A 22,420-nucleotide genomic window follows, 5' to 3' on the forward strand; every position below is an offset into this window, starting at 1 on the left:
TTTTGGATCATTGTCTTGCTGAAATATCCATCCCCTGCGTAACTTCAACTTCGTCACTGATTCTTGCACATTATTGTCAAGAATCTGCTGATACTGAGTTGAAGCCATGCGACCCTCAACTTTAACAAGATTCCCGGTGCCGGCATTGGCCACACAGCCCCAAAGCATGATGGAACCTCCACCAAATTGTACTGTGGGTAGCAAGTGCTTTTCTTGGAATGCTGTGTTTTTTTGCCTCCATGCATAACGCCTTTTTGTATGACCAAACAACTCAATCTTTGTTTCATCAGTCCACAGGACCTTCTTCCAAAATATAACTGGCTTGTCCAAATGTGCTTTTGCATACCTCAGGCGACTCTGTTTGTGGCGTGCTTTCAGAAACGGCTTCTTTCGCATCACTCTCCCATACAGCTTCTCCTTGTGCAAAGTGCGCTGTATTGTTGACCGATGCACATTGACACCATCTGCAGCAAGATGATGCTGCAGGTCTTTGGAGGTGGTCTGTGGATTGTCCTTGACTGTTCTCACCATTCTTCTTCTCTGCCTTTCTGATATTTTTCCTGGCCTGCCACTTCTGGGCGTAACAAGAACTATACCTGTGTTCTTCCATTTCCTTACTATGTTCCTCACAGTGGAAACGGACAGTTTAAATCTCTGAGACAACTTTTTGTACCTTCCCCTGAACAACTATGTTGAAAAATATTTGTTTTCAGATCATTTGAGAATTGTTTTGAGGAGCCCATGATGCCACTCTTCATAGGAGATTCAAATAGGAGAACAACTTGCAAGTGGCCACCTTAAATACCTTTTCTCATGATTGGATACACCTGCCTATGAAGCTCAAAGCTCAATGAGGTTACAAAACCAATTTAGTGCTTCAGTAAGTCAGTAAAAAGTAGTTAGGAGTGTTCAAATGAAGAAGGGTGCCCATACTTTTGCATCCGTCAAATTTTGTTTAAATGCGGATTGCACATTTTCTGTTAGTACAATAAACCTCATTTCAATCCAGAAATATTACTCAGTCCATCAGTTATTAGATATATGAAACTGAAATAGCTGTTGCAAAAACCCAAATTGTTATAAAGAAAAAAGGTTAACATTAATAGGGGTGCCCAAACTTTTTCATATGACTGTAATATATATATATATGTATAGTTATATACAGTATGTACATTATATTTTTTATATGGATGTTTATATATAGATGTATAGTTATATACATTATTTTTTATATAGATATATATATATAATATATATACATATACAGTATATATGTGCAATTCATAGAAAAAAAAGTCTAAAAAATAGTTTAAATCAGAAATAGAAAAATTATATAACTTTGTTTTAAACTTTTTACTTTTTTCTATGAATTACACTAATATATATATATATATATATATATACACATTAGTGCAATTCATAGAAAAAAGTTTTAAACAAAAAAAATATTTTTTTTTCCTTTTTTTCTGTTTTAAACTTTTTTTTTCATTTTCTTTTCTTTCTATGAATTGCACTAGCCCCACCTCCCACAAAAAAAACCCCCAGACGAATCACAGAAACCGGCTGGGCTTTACTAAAGGGCTAAGATGGTGCTCACTGTCAATTGCGACATTTATACGCTGCTGTCAGTGATTGAGAGCAGTAATTAAATAGTTCCGTGACGTTTCCGACCGTATAACACAGCTGGCGTTGGCGGGTACGGTGTGAGCTCAGGCTGGCGCTTTGTTGGCACAGGTGCCCTCTCTTCTGTTTGCTTTATACAATGAACAAGCTGGAACATGATGAACCCGAGTCTTGTAGTTTGTAGCTTCTGCCTGATGTAACCACATGAAAGGCATGGTGACTATTCTCTTGCAGGGATATTTCACTATTACATCTGCATTACACCAGTGACAATATACAAATTGTCTCTTCAGGGAGGAAGGAGATGAAGTCTAGCGCCACCTATTGGAAATAGCAAGCCTAAAAGTCAAAAGTGGCCCTTTAACGACCCTTTTCATATGATTTAGGATTTATGACAGATCCGAGCCCCAATTTGCAGACGCAGTGTTTCGGGGTGATTGGCCTTCATCAGTGCAAAGTATGAGGTCTGATCTGGCTGTATTAGAAGCTAAAAAGGGTACTAGTAACATTTGTGTTGCATTTATTGTCATCGTGACATCCTTGCAATGAGTGAGTTTTAAAGGCCATTGCTGTCAATCAGCCTTTCACACCCCCCCCCCTTCCCAAAAAAATGCAATAAAAAAGTGACCAAAACATCATATTCACCGCTAAAGTGCATCAATAAAGACAACAGTTTAGAGTGCAAAAAAAGACCCAGGTCCATCAACTGAAAAAGAAAAAAAAAAAATAATAAATGAACCTGGAAAGCAAATGTTGGAATTTTTTTCCTTAATGGCGCTTGGAAGATGAAAACAAAAGCAAAATACAACTGAAAATCGCCCATGAGGGAAGGGGTTAATATTAAGGCAGATTGGTCTGTACATTTACCTTTGAAAACTTGACAACAGCACCACCAAGTGATCATTTTAAGAACTACAGATATATTCCAGAAATAGTGACTGCAGCTGTTATACGGTATCTAGTGATGAGATCATGCTCGCCGCTGCTCAATTGAGTAATATAATAATAATATATAATATTTATTCACTTATATAGCGCTATTAATTCCACAGCGCTTTACATACATTGGCAACACTGTCCCCATTGGGGCTCACAATCTAAATTCCCTATCATTATGTTTTTGGAGTGTGGGAGGAACACAAACACGGGGAGAACATACAAACTCCTTGCAGATGTTGTCCTTAGTGGGACTAGAACCCAGGACCCCAGCGCTGCAAGACTGCAGTGCTAACCACTGAGCCACCGCAAGACTGCAGTGCTAACCACTGAGCCACCACAAGACTGTAGTGCTAACCACTGAGGCGCTGCAAGACTGCAGTGCTAACCACTGAGCCACCGCAAGACTGCAGTGCTAACCACTGAGCCACCACAAGATTGTAGTGCTAACCACTGAGGCGCTGCAGTGCTAACCACTGAGCCACTGCAAGACTGCAGTGCTAACCACTGAGCCACTGCAAGACTGCAGTGCTAACCACTGAGCCACCACAAGACTGTAGTGCTAACCACTGAGGCGCTGCAAGACTGCAGTGCTAACCACTGAGCCACCGCAAGACTGCAGTGCTAACCACTGAGCCACCACAAGACTGTAGTGCTAACCACTGAGGCGCTGCAAGACTGCAGTGCTAACCACTGAGCCACCACAAGACTGCAGTGCTAACCACTGAGCCACCATGCCGCCATATTGCGCATACTCGAGCACCATGTTCGAGTCTCCGCCCCTCATGTTTTGCGGCTGTTACCCAATCAACATGCAGGATTGCCTTCCATACACCGTAATACCGTAGCCATTTTGGCTACTGGCATTACTGTTATTGGCCGGCCACTTTGCATCATCAAGTCTTATATAAGACCTGTGGGAGCGATGCTCAGTACACTGACCTATGGGAGCAGTGCAGGGAGAGTTGATCTAGGAGGGACAGATTAGATTACAGCAGGCATACAGGCAAGGGTTAATTGCTATTGCAGGAATTGTATAAAGTTGCTGTAACCTAAAAACAAAAGTCCTGCTGGTGCAGGAGGGATCGTTTTGGTGTATACTGCTGCTGAAACCTTACAAAAAAACAAAAAAAAAACTTTCATATTTTATTTTCTTTATTAATACTGAAAGGTTTGCAATTGTACCTAATTTAAAATGTGCAAGGCTTGCGGTAAGGGACGGGGAAGTGAATGTGCTGCTGGTGGTGCACACAGAGGCTGAGGCCGTGGCCTTCTGCGGGAGCACAGCAAACACACTCATCTAGGAGACCAAGCTTCTTGTTCCACTTTGCAGGGGGCGTATAAGACACCAGTCCTGAAGCCAGAACAGTGGTTGGCTGGATGGTAGATGATACTTCCAGTGTGTTTACCAGCACCACCCCGTCTTCCACACGGTACAGTCTAACTAACCAAGAGGATGGACCACGTAATCCTCCTTGCTCCCACTATTGTAAGCCCCAGGAGACAAGTGATCCCAGACTTGGACACACTGAGGAACTCTCTACATTTCCATTTATTGAGTCTGGCCCCTCACCCTGCACGCTTCAAGAGGGACACGAGGAGATCATGTGTAGATATACTCAAATAGCAGCCATGGTCAGAAGACAACAGTGAGGAACGGCCATTAGTGTCTCAAGAGGTGGATGATGATGAGTAACAGTTGCCAACAAGTGATGTTGTTAAGTCAACAAGTCAGGAGGACCAGAGCTTGGAAGACGAGGTGGCGGACGACAAAGTCATAGACCCAACCTGGGAAGATGCCATGCAGAACGAAGACAACAGCACAGAGGGGGAAGGATCTGCAGCAACACAACATGCAGGAAAAGGCCAGTCCACTAAATGGGGGGGAAGAAAAAAAAGGAAAAAAAGTAATACAATTATGTTTAATAATTATTTCTAAACTTAATTCAGTCTAGGGATAAAAAAATAAATATATTTGGATTCGTTGCCTCAACACAAAAAGCAAGCCCTCGCATAGCTCCATCAGTGGAAAAATAATAAAAAAAAAAAAGTTACAGGTCTGGAGACTCAAACTAACTTTTTATTAATTTACAAAGTTAGGTTTGCTTTTTTAACTAATATATATATATATATATATATATATATATATATATATATATATATATATAAATAAATAAACTATACAAGTTGGTATCTCCATAACTGGAGAATCATATTGCTAGGTCATTTTTACTGCATAGTGGATGGCATAGAACAAAACAAAAAAATGTTAGACTTGTTTTGTTTTTGTTTGGTTTTTTTTTTTTGCTGTTTTAGCTCACTTAAGATTTTTTTTTTACGCTTTTCATTATATATGATAAAATAAATATTTGCATTCAAAACTACAGCAATGCATATGAAAAAACAAAAACCGTTGCGCAGAACCATCCTGGGCGCTCATCAAAGCTGAAAGACCTGGATGGTAAAATAAGATTTTTTTCCACGTTTTCTTTTTCAGAAAAATGGCGTCTAGTAGCCGTTCTTTTGCCAATTCCACGAGGAAGTGAATTAATAAGAATCTGAATTTTGACGAATGCGGATCTTTGGACATTTCAAGAGGAATTAAATTTCACTAAAATTTATTTGCTCATATGTGGTATAAGTGATCTCACTTTAAAAAAAAAAACAAAAAAAAACTAAACACATCAAAAAAAAAAAAAAAAGTGGAAAAAGTGCCAAAAATTCCTGATAATAACATTTACACTGGAATTATTAGGAAGATGATTTAAAATTTGTAACTTTTTTTGGAAAATTTTTTGGAGCAGATCCACTTTAAAAATCTTCCTTGAAAAACTGAATGTCTTTTTTCATGAGCATTAACCCAACAGGTTGCTCAGGAGTACAACTTCAGGCAACCCTTGTTTCTTTTCTCCTTTTTGGTAATTTCCCGAGAGCTTTTTCAAAGTTTTGGTTTGCAGTAATTATTTTTAAACTTTTTTGTAGTGTATTTTGTGCAGCCATTTTTCAGATTTTTTTTTTTTTTTTTTTTTAACTCTATTCAACAATGAAGAACAGCTAGCGGTTTTTGGAGCAAAAATCATTGCCAAAATATTCAAAAAAGACAACCTGACTGCTTCAGACCATTCCCATTGACTCATATTGTAAAGTATAGCAAGTCTCCAGAGTGGAAAACTCCTGAACAGACATGAACAAACCCGAATTGTGAAGTTCGGGGTTTGCACCAAACAGTGGATATTCGGAGCGCCAAACTGTACACGGACACACATAATATATATCTACATACACATGAATGTCTATATGTAAGCGGCTTGATCCATACATCCTTCGCAAAATTACTCTGCCTAGTTGCAGCCTTGCTGAAGCATCCCCAGATCATCACCGATCCTCCACCAAATTTCACAGCGGGTGCAAGACACTGTGGCTTGTACGCCTCTCCAGGTCTCTGTCTAACCATTAGAGGGCAAAGTTGAAAATTAGACTCAGAGAAGATTACCTTAATCTAGAAATTGGGCAGATTAAACTATGAATCAAGCTGCATACAAGGTTTTCCTGGAAGAACAGTTGCTTCCTTCTGCTCAGGCAACGTTCCCCAACAATGAGGACTGTTTTTTCCAGCAGGACAATGTCCAGTGCCACACAGCAAGGTCAATCAATGTGTGGATGAAGAACCACCACATCAAAACCTTGTCATGGCCAGCCCAATCTCCAGACCTAAACCCCTTTGAAAACCTCTGGAATGTAATTAAGAGAAAGATGGATAGTCACAAGTCATCAAACAAAGAAGAACTGCTTACATTTTTGTACCAGGAGTGGCATAAGGTCACTCAAAAGCCATGTGACAGACTGGTGGAAAGCAGCCAAGACGCATGAAAGCTGGGAATAAAGATCATGGTTATTCCACAAACTCTTGATTTCTGAACTCCTCCTGAGGTAAAACATTATTAGTATTGTTGTTTCTAAATGAATATGAACTTGTTTTCTTGGCATTATTGGAGGTGTGAAAGCGCTGTGCATTCTGTGCATTGTTCTGTTATTTTGACCATTTCTCATTTTCAGAAAATAAATACAAAAATTCATTGCTTGGAAATTCAGAGACGTTGTCAGTAGTTTATAGCAGGGTTCCCCAACTCCAGTCCTCAAGGCCCACCAACAGTGCATTTTTTCAGGATTTCCTTAGCATTGCACTGCTGTTGGAACCAGCACCTGGGCAGGTAATTACATTAACACCTGTGCAATACTAAGGAAATCCCAAAAACCTGCACTGTTGGTGGGCCTTGAGGACTGGAGTTGGGGGCCTCTGGTTTATAGAATAAAAGAACTATTTACAGTTTACTCAAAAATATAAAGAGAAAAATAAAAAAAACTGACAATGTGGAAGTGGTCTGTCTGTGCGAATATATATATATATATATATATATATATAATTTATATATATTGATATGGAGATCTGTGTCAGAGGCCAGAGTAGGGTGCTTTTCGTATTGCTCTCTGTATGCTAACAGTTTGTTGAAATGCTGAGTGGAAAGGGACGACCTTTTTTAATTTCCGCAGGTACCTTCGTTTTTTGCCATAGATAATGGTAAAAAAAACGAAAAAACCGCAGGGACCAACCTGCAGAAAAAAACCCCGTGGCAATATCACGGGATCACAGGTGCGTTATTACCACAGTTTTTGCCACGGGTGCAGTATTCTGCCAGAGGGTGCAGATTTTTCTTAAGAAAAAGTTATTTCCCAGTGTGCACAGGGCCAGCACAGAAGTTCAGGTCCCCATTGACTTTTATGGAGTTCAGGCCTAAGTCCCAGCCCTGCCCAGGTTCTGGACAATCCCTTAAAATCATATGGTTCTGTAGTAATCTGGATACCTAAACTGCAGGTGGTCAGGGCAATATGGGGACATAAACATTGCCTCCGGCCTTATTCAGACAGCTAAAATACAGATGCAAGGCCTTGTCTGCCCACAAGTCCTATGACCTGAACTGACAGCATCAGAGATCCCTATGACGCTGTTCACTCAGGTCATTAGAGGAAGTCAAGCCTGGACATATGTAAACAATATGGCTGACAGAAGGGCCTACAATAGAAAAAAGCCAAACTGGAACAGTTGCCCATAGCAACCAATCAGATCATTAGACTGGACTTAGACGAGCGTATGGCATCCAATCCGCAGGTCACAGCTGTGAAGCTGAGGACGGTCGCTGCGGAGGAGAGGGAAGGGTTAATCCCCCCATCTCCTCAGTCGTCAGCCTGTGCGTATATCGCACTGTACTGGGATAACATCAGAGTGCAGTCCGATGTATCTCTCGCACCCATTCACTTGAATGGGTGCGAGGTATATGGCTCTAGCAGAAAATCGAAGCATGCTGCCACTTTTCTCGCATCCAGAATCTGTAAGAGAGAAAAGCTGACCAACCGCTCTCCCTCACTGACTAACATAGGTCCGAGTGCAATGCCAGATTTTCTCGCATTGCACTCGTCCGATTTGCAGGCTCGTGTGAGCGTACCCTTCGTGTCATCTACCAAAAGACTGTAGGAAAATAAAAGCTAGATTCTGGTTGCTATGGACAACTGCTCTATTTTTGATAAAAGGCCGATCCACGCAGGCGCCTCAGGCCTGAAGTCTCAGTATAGGCCCAGGTTTGAGGCTCTATTGTCTCCAAAAATAGATGGCTGCCATAGACATCTGAACTCTGCTCTATTATCTGAATTGCTCCTCCTCATGCAGCAAATGGAGATCCATTAACCAGTTCAGGACAGAATTATTTTTTTTTCTTTTTTGCACTTTAGATTTTGTTGTTCCTTAAGGTGAGAGAATTTTTTTTCTGCTAACAGAGCCGAATGAGGGCTTTTTTTTGTCTCATGAGTAATTTTGAATAATCCAATTTTAGTATATAAATGTACTTAAAAAAATTCCATACAGGGGTAAAAAGGGCAAAAAGATCCACAAAAACAATTCCATCATTCTTTGGGTTTTGCATTTATTGTACGGTAAAAATAACCTGGTATTCTCATTCTCCAAGGCAGCACAATAGCTGGGCTACATGGGAGGACCATGAAGGCAGTGAAATCTATAGACCATTCCATAGTCTGGGCTACATGGGAGGACCATGAAGGCAGTGAAATCTATAGACCATTCCATAGTCTGGGCTACATGGGAGGACCATGAAGGCAGTGAAATCTATAGACCATTCCATAGTCTGGGCTACATGAGTGGACCATGAAGGCAGTGAAATCTATAGACCATTCCATAGTCTGGGCTACATGGGAGGACCATGAAGGCAGTGAAATCTATAGACCATGGTCTAGTCATGTAGACCAGACTATTGAATGATGGCAGTGAAATCTGTAGACCAATTCCATAGTCTGGGCTGCATGGGAGGAACGCGACTTCTATAGACTGCAATTCCACAGTCCAGGCTACATGGGAGGATACCAGTGAAATCTATAGACCAATTCTACAGTCTGGGTTACATGAGAGGACCAATTCCAGTGTCTGGGTTAGGCTACTTTCACACATCCGTTTTTTTTGCCGGTCGGCACAATCCGGCAACAAAAAATGATGCGACCGATCCGGTGAAAAAACAGATCCGTCGCATCAGTTTTTTCCATGCGTTCCTTTTGTTTTTTGACGGATCCGTTGTGATACGGAGCATGCTCAGTTTAAAAAAACTGAATCAGTTGTTGGATTCCATCATATGCCGGATGACAACAGATCCGGCACCCATAGGCTTCCATTATACAACATGCCGAACCCGGCATGGTTTGGTTTTCTTCCGTTGTCAAAAAAACGTTCCATGCTGTGTCCTTTCCGGCAACTGGACGAAGAAATTTCGCCGGATCCAGCAGAAGCCGCATACAACGCAAGGCCATCCAGCACTAATACAAGTCTGTGGGGAATAAAACTGATCCAACGCCGGATCAGTTTTATCTGCAATTCGACGGATTGTGCCAGACTGAAAAACAGATGTGTGAAAGCAGCCTTACATGGGAGGACCATGATGGCAGTGAAATCTATAGACCAATTCCACAATCTGGGTTACATGGGAGGACCATGATGGCAGTGACTGGGGCTCCAGTACACCCCTGGCTGTCTTAGAACACAACGATCAGGTCATGAGGAAGCAGATTGGTGCCAGTGAACGTATGCATCGTCAACCAGGGCATTTAACTGTCGCGTTTAGTGATTGCGCCAACGCCAGGTTGAAAACCCCTCATAGGACTGGATTTTCTCTAATACCCAACACAGAAGACCAAGATTAGAGGACACCGACCGCTCATCTTGGAAACGAGGACGGCACGGCCAGCAGTGGAGCCAATATAATAGGAAGAAGACCAACATCCACGATGGAATAAAATGATGCAGTTTGGGCTAAAAACATTTTTTTTGCAATTGTGTTTCATTAAATATTTTCCATAGTTTTCCGTGGCAAAATCCGCGGTTACTTTCTCCCGCGGGCACATAGCCGAAGAGTAAAACTTGAATAAAACCCATTTTTCCAGTCCATTCCCGATGTTTTCTATTTCTAGCAGTAAAAGTAAAAAAAATAGGAAAAGGTAGCTTTTATTCAAGCAATAAAAATGCTTTTATTTATTTGATTTTTTTTCACTTTTTTAGATATATATATAAAAAAAAAAAACAAAACAAAAAAAACAGAATTTTCATCAAACTTCCTAGTATATTTGTGCAGTGAAATGAGATTATCGCCGTTATTAGGTTTCCAAAACACAACTATTCTTTTCTCATCATATACAATAGAAAGCAAAAATAAAAACTAAACCTTTTCCCTCCCAAAAAAAGTGCACTCACTGGGTAGGCTCGACTACACCTAAAAACTGACAGTCTTTAGTTGCATTTACGGCTTTCGAATACCTTTATACATATATTTAAAAAATACAAAAAAACAAAAATGTGTAAATATTTTGAATAAAAAAAAACAAAAAACAGAAAAAACAACCAAAAACAAACCTATTTCTTGCACACACATATCATTAGCAATTCTTTTTTTCAGTATAGTAAAACACTTGCGTAAACCTAACCACACCAGGAAGCCCTTAAAGTTTAATATCCACCGTAATAACGTCCATTTTTTTTTTCTAGACTGGATCTTAGAGAAAATTAAAAAACACAAACAAAAAAAAAAAAAACAACCCAAACGAAAAATGCCCAATTTTGGCAAACCAGTCCATTCTGGTGGAGCGCATCAGTCGTGTCTTGTGTTCTCTTTCATCTTGAATGGGATCCGGATTGTGTTTTCATCCAGTCACACTCAGACCCCCAACTTTTTTTTTTTTTTTTTAAACCACCCACCGTCTCTCTTCTGACGACCAGAAATCCATGTAAGGCTGGAGTCACACTTGCGCGAGTCTCACATCGCAACACCCGGCATGGCCACCCACTCTCCTGACAGGAGCGGGTCAGCTGCATGTATTTCTATGCAGCCGAGATGCTCCTGTCCGGAGAGCTGCGGGCCATATCGGGTGATGTGATGCAAGACTTGCAAGAGAGTCTCTCACAAGTGTGACTCCGGCCTAATAAAATGGCTCTAACCATAGGAAGTAACAAATATATAATTTTCTATATACATAAAAATGGGGAGGAACAAAAACAAACAAAAAAACGACAACTTAGTGGTTACTAAATCTAAACAATGAAAAGTTTGATTAAAAAAAAAAAAAAAAAAATTATATATATATGAATTGCATCTTTTTGCCAAAATTAGGGAAGAAAAATAAAAATCAGAGGATGGTAACCAACAGCTTTTATACACTCAAAACTGTTCCAGTAGAGAATAAATGGGCGGGAAATGTACAAAGTCTTTGAAAATTTCGTTCTTTGGCAAGGAAAGAACTGTTTCGTTTTACAATGTGAGAAGGCTAAGGACGCAGTCCGGGCTGAGCAGAAACCAGCACGTTTTCATATCAACAGTAGGAAAATATATCTCTATTTTATCTTCAAAGTGAAATGAGTCCGCGCACTCCGAAGTCTTTACACCTAGAAGAAAAAAAAAAAAAGTCATTATTTAAAAAGGTACTGAATGGAGTAGTCTGTATATTTAAAAACTAGCACCTGACTATTTCGGCTTTATGGCAAAAAAAAATCCAACACTTGGCACCCTCCCCAATTTTCAGAACAGATTGCACACATTGGATCAACGTCAGATGAATCCGATATTGACGGGTAGACCGGTTCTGGCAGACAATTGTCAGGTAAGATAAGGACCACTGTTCGGCAGTGCATGGGGAGCTTAGAGGTTGTCCATTACTTTTACACTGGCGGCCTTTCCTTAGGATAGGTCATCAATGTCTGATCGGGCGGCACGGTGGCTCAGTGGTTAGCACTGCATGGTGGCTCAGTGGTTAGCACTGCAGTCTTGCAGCGCTGGGGTCCTGGGTTCAAATCCCACCAAGGACAGCATCTGCAAGGAGTTTGTATGTTCTCCCCGTGTTTGCGTGGGTTTCCTCCGGGTACTCCGGTTTCCTCCCACACTACAAAAACATACTGATAGGGACTTTAGATTGTGAGAACAGGATTGCCAATGTATGTAAAGTGCTGTGGAATGGCACTATAAAAAAGTGAATAACTATATACCTATACCACCACCACCACCTATACCATCGGCCAGGGTATGACACCCAGGAACCCCGACGATCAGCTTTTATCAGCGCCAGCCGAAAATGCTCAGTTCTGGAGTTACCCCTCCAACTGACCGCATCCGCGCCCGGATATTGCACATCTGCCTCCAACTGATTTAAATGGGACGTGGATGTGCAGTACCTGGCCGTGGCTGCTATTAGAAGAAAGGGCAGCTCCGGAACTGAGTATTTCAAGCCACCTGCTGCTACCGAGAACAGCCATCGGTGGGGGTGCCGGGTGTCAGGCTAGGTCATCAATGTTTGATCAACTGAGGTCTAAGGACACAAAAAAAAAACAAAAAAAAACAACACCTTTCAGTTTACCGCATTGCTATAATACAGCCCATATAGGAGGGTGCACAGGAAGGTTCCAGGGTGGTGTTCCCATGGAACGTTGACTATAGGTCAGAAGAAAAACATACAAATCCAGCACCCCAAACATTTTTTTTTTTATATTAAAAATCCATTAAAATCCAAAAAGTTACAAGTGTAAGGAATTCATGATGTCTAAGGCTATGTGCGCACTAGGCCGTTTTACCCGCGGATTTACTGCGGAAATTTCTTGAGAAATGTCTGCAATCTTTGTGCAGACATTTCCCAGGAAATCCTATGAGAAAAAAAAAATAGCTGTGCGCACGCTGCTGCTTGAGAAGATTTTCTTAAGAAAATGAGCATGTCAATTCTTTTCCGCAGGTACCTGCGGATTTCTGCAGTACAGCCTGCAAAATCCGCAAGGAACAACCTGCGGGAAAATCGCATGTGGATTTACCGCGGATTTGGTGCGGATTTTTTCCGGAGGTCCGGAAATCTTCCACTCCCAGAAGTTTCTCAAGAAATTTTCTTGAGAAACTTCACATTTCTAGTGCGCACAAAGCCTTACACGTTTCAGACGCTCAACAATTTGGTCCTTTTTCATAGACAAACCATGAAACTATGAAGACCCAATTTTTGAGCTTCAACACAAGATTCCTTAACTTCCTTACATTTGGAATGTAGAACTCAATATTCCTTTTTGACCAAGATCTAAAGATGTGATCATCACCAATTGGCCCACAACTTCGTTCATCAGGCCACTAACTGAAGAGCTGAAGAGGTGAGAAACCTTTTACCCAGTCCTAAGTGCTCACGCTGACCATCTCTATACTAAATCACAAAGAAGAAGAGTTTTGGACAATTTTAAGAGCCCCTCCTGCTATTCTGAACACTATAAGCAAAGCAATTAGGTTCATTTGGTAAAAAGAAAAACCTAACGAGTTCCAATGTTACCTGGTTAGACACAGGACTCCTCTTTGGGTGTACTTCCGTAGTCATAATCACCAACATCGTCTTGGGTGTCCTGTCCAGTCTGACTCCAGCTATCTTCACCGTCTGATACCATTTCCTCATCCCCATGCGATTTCGCCTCGCTCTCCAAATCAAGCTTATCATCATCTTGTTCGTAACTCATCTGATCTAAAGCAGCTTGTTCTCGCATTTCTGAAAAATACGCTCTAAGTTCGTCAACATTTACTTTAGCCTTGATCATCAGAAGATCGACGTCCTCCTCGTGTAACTGTCCGTATTCCTCAAAATACTTGGCGAGAATGTCTCTGCCTGTATTAGTGGCGGATGCAATCTTGATAAACTTTTTACGCTCTACCAGAGAGCGCTCATACATTTTCCGGTACTGCTCCATCCACCTTAAAGTCCCACTCCGGAGAACACATCTGTTGTCCTTAAACCATTTTACAATTTCTGTCCTAACAAGCCCAGTTTGAGACGCCAGTTGATCGTATTCGTGCGGAGTTGGCCATTGGGTTCTCGCAAAGGTACTTTTCAACAGATGGAGCTGCTCTGGCTTAGATTTGTACGGTGCTGAAGACCAAGAGCTTGGGAAGTTCCTGGATTGTGTAGCTATGCCGTTCATAAGTCCATCATTGCTGTCCGAACCCATAGAGTCCAAAACGGCTTGTTCCATGCAATCTCTAACTTTCCTCCTGTCCGTAAACCAGTAGTCTATCTGCCGCCTTGACAGTCTTGTTTCAGATCGTAGTAAATCCAAATCAGAATGTGTTGGGTAGCAGTTCTTCTGAAAGCTGTTTTCGAGACACTGTAGCTGTTCATCTGTAAGCTCAGCAAGCTTTGTGGGGGTTATTTCTCTGTAATGATAGGGCCGTCGATTTCTGGAGGACATTCGGTCCCTAAGTAGGGTTTCACTAGTGATGTTACAAATTCCTTTCTGGCTCCTATACCTATAATCACTGAACCATTTCTTAATTTCACTCCTAGGTAGCCCAGTGAGATCTATTAACTTGGATATCTCCACATCATCTGGAAAGTGACTAGTTACAAAACTGGCCTTCAAAAGGGCAATCTGCTCGTTGGTCTTTTTGCGCTCATACCGAGACACCATTCTTAATCGGGGAGTAGATAGAGATGAAGCTTTCACTGTATTCTGCCTCTTGAGCTCTGGAGCTTCGTGGGAGATTTGTAAGGAACGTCTCCTACTTGGACTTGGAGTTCCAGTTGGGTTGCGAGAATATGACGACACGGTCACAGTGGGGGTGTTGGTCACTTGTGTTAAGACTAGACCTGTCTGCCCAAGAATTTGGCAAGGCACGGCTGTCTGGATAATCGGTTGAGCAACCTTAGCAGTAGTTAACGGACCTGGCAAAACGGTAAAGGTCTGTGGAACAGACTGGATAGTCCCATTGAACATTTTCTTTCTAGCTTCTTCCACCTCTTCTGGAGACCAGCTTATACCATGCTTCAACCTTTGGGTAGCAAACCAAATTCTTATTTGCTCCTCTGGATGTTTTGAGGCTGCGGTCAGCCAAGACAATTCCGCTTGCGTAGGGTAAGGAAACTTATTAAAAGAACTGATCAACGTTGCGTTAGTGTCAAGAGCAGAATTGTATTTGTTGCTATTTAGAGGTACAGGGATTTTTGGAAGAAGGTGGACGTTGGGTGGAAGTTGAACAGACGGCATCACATGAGTTAAACCATCTCCCAAAATTCCATTTGTTTCCGATAGTCCATACTGGCTATCATACAGCAACTCTTCGGCCTTACGCACTTTTTTACTTTTCCCCGCTTTACTGACGTGCAGCTTATTTATGGATACGCCAGACGGATTGTAATCGTTTTCCATGTTTTCGTGAGAACTGGAAACGTCACCGCTGCCTTCGATGGACTGCTCCAGAATGGTCTGGTTATTCCGTTTCATCAACTTTAACTTGAAGTTGCTCTCACCCGGGTGATGTTTGGAATTGTGGTCAGATAGAGAGTCATATTTTTTGGTGGTAAAGTTACATTCGGCACAAACATAAAGAGGATTAAGGATGACGTTCGGGTGTTGCATGTCCACATGTTCTGTAAACTCGTTGAGATTCTGCGTCACATAAGGGCAGTATTTGCATTCGTAACCACCTTGCAACTTTTTGGATTGAGGCTCGGCAGGCGGTTTCTCATCCACCACATTGTGGTCCTCCGCGTCTTTCTCCGCTAGCCAATTACTTTTAGTCTGTGAAGCGGAAGTGTTGCTCAAATCATCAACATCTTGGTCGTCCTGGTCTACGAGCTCACTTGCCCGGACCATGCATGGCGTTGTGGACTTTCGTTTACTGGCCATGATAAAGCGGAGTTATAACTATAGGATGCAAATGAGTTCTAGAGGATAAGTAAAAAAATATTGGGCGGGGAGGTGTCTAGGCGTGGTTTTGTTCAAGCAACGGCGTCTTCTACTCCACACACTAGCCAGCGTGAACTTCGGTGGTTTCCTTGTATCTGCATAGAGTTATGATACATACGACACCTGAAAAACAAAAATGGCAGTAATGAGAGCAAGGTCTACAATCAGGACCAACACTTTAGGGTTTCACTTACATGTATACCATAGTTTTTGGATTATAAGGCGCACTTTTCCTCACAAACTTTTGGAGGAAAACGAGGGGTGCATCTTAAAAGCCGAAAATAGCTTACCGGGGGATGGTGGCGAGGGGTCACAGGAGGCAGGGCAATGTTGTGCGCTGTGTTGTGGGTGCTGCTTTCTGCAGCACTGCTCTGTCGCGGTGAGGCAGGGGCCATTCTGAAGATGTCAGCGGTAAGGGCTTGAAATAATGGCGCCCAGAGTCTGCACATGAGCAGTTTGAGTTCTTGGCTCAACCCCTTAACTGCGAATGCGCCGACTTCAGCTGCCATTTCTTTGAAGCCCGCACCGCTGACATCTTCAGAATGGCCCGTGCCTCACCAACAGCAAGCACCAGCACAGAGCAACTTCGGCTGCCCCAACACAGAGCACCGCACCACCAGCTGCCCCAACACAGCGCACCGCACCGCCGGCTGCCCCAGCGAGTATCTGGGCCCCCCTCTGCACCGTCCGCAGCATCGCCATTCTCCAGCACCGCCCCTGCCTCCTGTGACCCCGCTCCATCTCCCAGGCAAGACACCACCGGATTATAAAACGTACCACATTTTTTTTTACATCTCTAAATTTGGGGTGCTTCTTATGAAACGAAAAACACAGTATTCATCTACCAGTTACATGTCTACAGCTTTTATACAGGGGAGTAATATATGGGTCACATTGGCACCTGTGTCCTGGAAGTGCCCAAAAAGGTCACTTAGGCCCACTTGAGAAAACCAATCCTATTTATCCCTTTCAAGTTATACATGTACCAGTGTATTGAGCGGATTCAGAAGTGGAGTCCACTCCATACCAGAGAGCTCCCCGTTAACATCAACAAGAGTTTGCCATGATGGCTGCTGATTAATCGTTTACAAGCAGCTGTCCATCTCAGACACCAGCATATAAACGGTTCCTGCACCCATGAAGACCCTCATTGCTGCCATTTGTTGTGAGAAAACCTTCTGGCCCTTCTCTAACTGCTGACACAGCATCTCCCATTTGCACCTCTTAATGTGGGACATTCCACAGTCTGACTGCTGACACAGTATTTGCCTCTTATTGTTAGGCATTCCACAGTCTGACTGCTGCAGTAACTGTAAAGAACCCTTTCTCATCTAGCTGCAGGCATCACATACTCCCTACTTAATGTGCCCCCTAGTCCTTTGTGTGCCAGTATTCGAAAGGGCAAGGCAAATTAAAAAAAGATTAGAGCGATAGAGATACACACACACACACACACTAAAATTATGTATTCAATGAAAAAAAAAATAATAAAAAGAAATTATATATAATATATATATATATTATATATAATAATCTTTTTTCTATTATTTTTTTCATTGAATATATAATTTATTGTGCATTATAATAAAATCTAATAAAATATCTAATATAGCATATAGCAATATATAGAATGTTTTAATGTTTATATATTATACATTTTAATATCTAATAGAAAATCAATAATAATAATAATAATAATAAATAATAATAATAATAAATAATAAAAATAAAAACTATTTTTAAAAAATGTACAATAAACGCCTTTTCTGCTTGGCACAGCCGGACCTGAAGAATCTTTGTATCAGGTCATTTATATTGCAGTTATGGAAAAACCCACCCAAATAATAATAATAATAATAATAATAATAATAATAATAATAATATTTTTTTTATTTTTTGGGTGGGTTTTTCCATAACTGCAATATAAAATGACCTGATACAATGATTCTTCAGGTTTGGCTGTGCCAAGCAGAAAAGGCGTTTATTGTACATTTTTTAAAAATTATTATTATTATAATAATAATAAATAATTCCCCATCACATTTATCCTGTTTTTCAGTACATCATATTTGTCAAATAAAAGTGGTGTCACAAAAAAAAAACAAAACAAAAAAACAAACTAAAAATAAAAAAACTAAGGCCCTGTGCGCACTAGAAAATGGAATTTTATTAAGAAAATTCCGCACCCTCTGAAAGATTACCGCACCGGTGGTAAAAAAAACGCAGCAAACTGCACCCAAAAACCGCAAGCGATTTTACCGCAAAATTTTCGCAGGTTGTTCCTTACAGTTTTTTACCATTATCTATGGCAAAAACCGCAGGTACCTGCAGAAAAGTGACATTCACATTAATTCCGCATCGGAAAATCCGCAACAACATCTGTAGGTGAAAAAAACGCACCATTTTTTATACCATAGGTTTTGCTGGGGAATGACTGCCGCAAGGTTATAATCATTTTCTGCAGCAAAAATCGCAGCGTGCGCACAGGGCCTTACATGGCTATGATGACGAAAAAATAAAGCAGTTGCAGTTTGTTGGAAAAATAAACATAAAAAACAATGAGTGGAAAAAAAAAAAACAAAACGCACGCCTCCTCCCAATTATGGAGTGAGATTTTGCATTCGGGCCCGCGAGCTTCAAATTACGACTCTGCATTTATGGACCTAAAAAGCAGCCAAATGCATGCACCTATGGATTATACTACCCCTAGTGGTGGAAGGGGGCGCTAGGATTTTTGCAATTGTGCAAGGGAAGGAGGAGAACCAAAACGGCAGCTTTGGTTATTTATCTATTTAAAGGGATCTTTACTGTAAATGCAGCAGAGTTCTTGTATTATCCTGCCCAAAAGACAGGCTTTGCAGATAGCCTCGGTATACGGCACAGCGCAGAATTCAGAATGCAGCTCCCTCCCGGAATACTGCAGGTAACCATGTCTGCGTCACTGTACCAGGCACTCGGAAAAGTCAATGAAACCGCAAGGCTTTAATATAGATCCGGAGTCAGAGGCGTCCTGGGCGCAGTGCGCAGAGCTGCCAGACAGCTGCGGCTCCACACCCGGCACATTACAGCCCAGACGCCTTAAAGGGGCGCCGAACGGGGAGAAAAGCAAGAGCTGCTAGAACAGCGCACCCTGCGAGTCTGGATACAGGGACTGTTCTGAACTTTGTACAAAGCTGTTTAAAAAAACACAACTCATGGCTGATAACAGAGAGCAATAGACTGGAGACTAATTTGCAGAACAGGACTTTAGATTTCATTTTTTCGCAATTCCTCCGAGCTTTTAATATATATTTTCTCCTTTTTTCAATACGCTATATGGTAAAAACAATATATTCATTAACAGTACACCTCATCATGCAAAAAAAACAAAACAAAATCAAAACAAAACAAGATCATATGGCAATTATGACGGAAAAATAAAGTTTTGGCTCTCAGAAGGAAGGGGAGGAAAAAAAACAATACAAAAATGGGGGTGAAGGGGTTAATAGGAGCTGTGCTGCAGTACCCAATATCGGCCACTACGCGGTGTATTGAGCCGAGCGGTTTCGGCTCCACGCTCCTGGTTAGATGTCAGATCCGAACAATTAAGGAAAGGTCTTCAATATTTCAGTCCTGGACAAGCCCTTTAAAGCTGGCCACCCAGCTTTCCCATGCTCCTGAATGTAAATTTAAGCATATTTAAAGAGACCCTCTGCAGCAAAAAGATGGTCAGCGTTTGCTGCCACCGTAATATGCACAATGATTGTTTCAGGGGTGCAAGAAATATTGGGGGGGGGGGGGGGCATAAACTGCCTAGTAATGCAATGACAATAGACACAGGAAATTACAAGTAGCTGATCTGCCACAGAGCTATTTTGTAGACCACCCAGCTTATCCAGGGAAAGATAAGATCATAAAAAAAAAATATATAAATAAATAAAAAAATTAAATAATAATGAACTGGTGATTTTGCTGTCACTAGGATATAACATGACAAAAAAAAAAACCTGCAGCGGTAGCTGCATCGCTGTCATCCGGGCGGAATGTGATCACCGCGGAGGGGGCGCAATGATGGCGCTCTAATGAGGCGCTCTGTGTGGAGTGAATGCTAATCAGTTACTGCGGCTAATGAACTTTCTCCAGCGCACACGGCTGCACATTCCTGCACCAGGTCAGCAATTTTCATGAAGCCCCGGCCCCAGCAGTCATTTCCAGAGCAGAAAAAAAAAAAAAACTCACAAAGACTGCCGTCTGAGAAAAGACGTCACCTTGTAATATATTCCTTGTCTCTATTGTCACCAAATCCCCAGGATACTGACTATAGGCAAGTTTTCTGTCGTAAAAAAGTTAGGATTGTAACCAAAATTGTGAAAAATACCCCAGAGCTGCACTCACTATTCTGCTGGTGCAGTCACTGTGTACATTACATTACTTATCCTGTACTGATTCTGACTTACATCCTGTATTATACTCCAGAGCTGCACTCACTATTCTGCTGGGGCAGTCACTGTGTACATACATTACAGTACCGATTCTGAGTTACCTTCTGTATTATACTGCAGAGCTGCACTCACTATTCTGCTGGTGCAGTCACTGTGTACATTACATTACTTATCCTGTACTGATTCTGACTTACATCCTGTATTATACTCCAGAGCTGCACTCACTATTCTGCTGGGGCAGTCACTGTGTACATACATTACAGTACTGATTCTGCGTTACATTCTGTATTATATACTCCAGAGCTGCACTCACTATTCTGCTGGTGCAGTCACTGTGTACATACATTACAGTACTGATTCTGCGTTACATTCTGTATTATATACTCCAGAGCTGCACTCACTATTCTGCTGGGGCAGTCACTGTGTACATTACATTACTTAGCCTGTACTGATCCTGAGTTACATCCTGTATTATACTCCAGAGCTGCACTCACTATTCTGCTGGTGCAGTCACTGTGTACATATATTACATTACATATCCTGCACTGATCCTGAGTTACATCCTGCATTATACTCCAGAGCTGCACTCACTATTCTGCTGTCTTTAGAGCTAAACCTCAGGCACAGAGGATTGTTCATATTGACTCTTAGCTGTCCACCAGACCTCCCCATACAAAGGAACGTTTGCTCGGCCAAAAGATCCTGACAGAGCTGCAAAGGATCAGCCAGTGGGAGCCCAAAAAGATACCAAATTCCCCCCCCCCCCCTTTCTTAAAGGGGTTGGCCACTACTTTTACATTGATGGTCTCTCTTTAGCTTAAGTAATCAAGGTCTGACCGGCCGGGGTCCGACACCCGGCTTCCTCCCGCAAATCAGCTGCTCTGTGCCACCGGCATTCCTGGAGATGCTCTGACATCTGATAGCGGCTGGGTACTGCCATTGATGTGAATGGGAGATGGATGTGCCGCTATCAGATGATGGAGCAGCTCCAGAACTTAGCATTTCTGGCTGCAAACAGCTGATGGGCGGGCGCCGGGCGTCACACCTCAGCCGACCAGACACTGACGACCTGACCTAAGGATGAGCTATCAATGTAAACATGGAGATATCCGTGCAATTGTGTGAACACCTTACATGTCCACTGTGCACGGTCAGGCGGTGTGCGCACCCACCAAGTGCTTGTATTTCCATAACTGCTCACACACTTATGCAAAATTTCACCACCAAGTGTCAGTGTTACTGTGTGCAGTTTTGCAAGGATAGATATATAGAGATATTTATATATATATATATATATATATATATATATATATATATATATATATATATATATATATATATATATATATATATATATATATATATATATATATATATATATATATATATATACACATATACATACATACATATATATATACATACAAAAGGAAAAAATATCGGGGGGGGGGGGGGAAACCACAAAAAACAACACTACTAGGAAAACATATGACATCTGCCTATAGGTCTGATTCATTCCTCAGGTATTCTTCCTGGAAATGGAATAAGTAAACCAGTTTTACCATTCCCTGTGTCAATAAAGCATTTCAATACACTATCACCAGCCTGGATTATATGATGATTGTTGTAGTAACAAAAAACAAAACAAAACAAAAACAAAAACAAAAAAAAAAAAAAACACACACACCACATTTCCAGGAGTGCTAACTAGAGGAACGGCAGTTTCCAGAGAGGTTTAATAATGACCACCCGTGTCATCATCCCGTAAAATTCATCTAACATGAGAATAGTAGAACTGCAGATAGTCCAATAATTCAGACTAAAGGCTGCTTTACACGGTGCGACATCACTAGCGATCGCCCCCGCCCCCGTCGTGTGTGCGTCACAGGCAAATCGCTGCCTATGGCGCACAACATCGCTAGGACCAGTCACACTATACTTACCTGCCTAGCAACGTCGCTGCGCCGAACAAACTAAGGGGGCGGTTCGTACGGCGTCATAGCGACGCCACACGGCAGGCGTCCAATAGAAGCGCAGGGGCGGAGAGCAGCCGAAGGAAAGACACGCCCACCTTGTTGCCGGAGGACACAGGTACGGTGTTGTTTGTCGTTCCCGGGGTGTCACACGTAGCGATGTGTGC

At 41.8% G+C, this 22,420-nt stretch overlaps 1 protein-coding gene across 2 annotated transcripts in view; it reads right to left on the bottom strand.

Annotated features, from left to right (window-relative positions):
• Positions 1-10,143: 10,143 nt before the first annotated feature.
• The window catches only part of ZHX2 (zinc fingers and homeoboxes 2), a 64,755-nt gene continuing 52,478 nt past the window's right edge, over positions 10,144-22,420 (bottom strand). For both annotated transcript variants that reach the window (XM_075352902.1, XM_075352903.1), the window contains exons 3-4: positions 13,456-15,982; positions 10,144-11,548 (exon numbers count right to left, since the gene is read on the bottom strand). In XM_075352902.1, the coding sequence (XP_075209017.1) occupies positions 13,460-15,799 (2,340 nt within the window). In that variant the 5' untranslated portion in view covers positions 15,800-15,982 and the 3' untranslated portion in view covers positions 10,144-11,548; positions 13,456-13,459. The remainder of the gene's footprint in view (positions 11,549-13,455; positions 15,983-22,420) is intronic.

The sequence above is a fragment of the Anomaloglossus baeobatrachus genome, chromosome 6, assembly GCF_048569485.1.
Source record: "Anomaloglossus baeobatrachus isolate aAnoBae1 chromosome 6, aAnoBae1.hap1, whole genome shotgun sequence".
Taxonomy (NCBI): Eukaryota; Metazoa; Chordata; class Amphibia; order Anura; family Aromobatidae; genus Anomaloglossus; species Anomaloglossus baeobatrachus.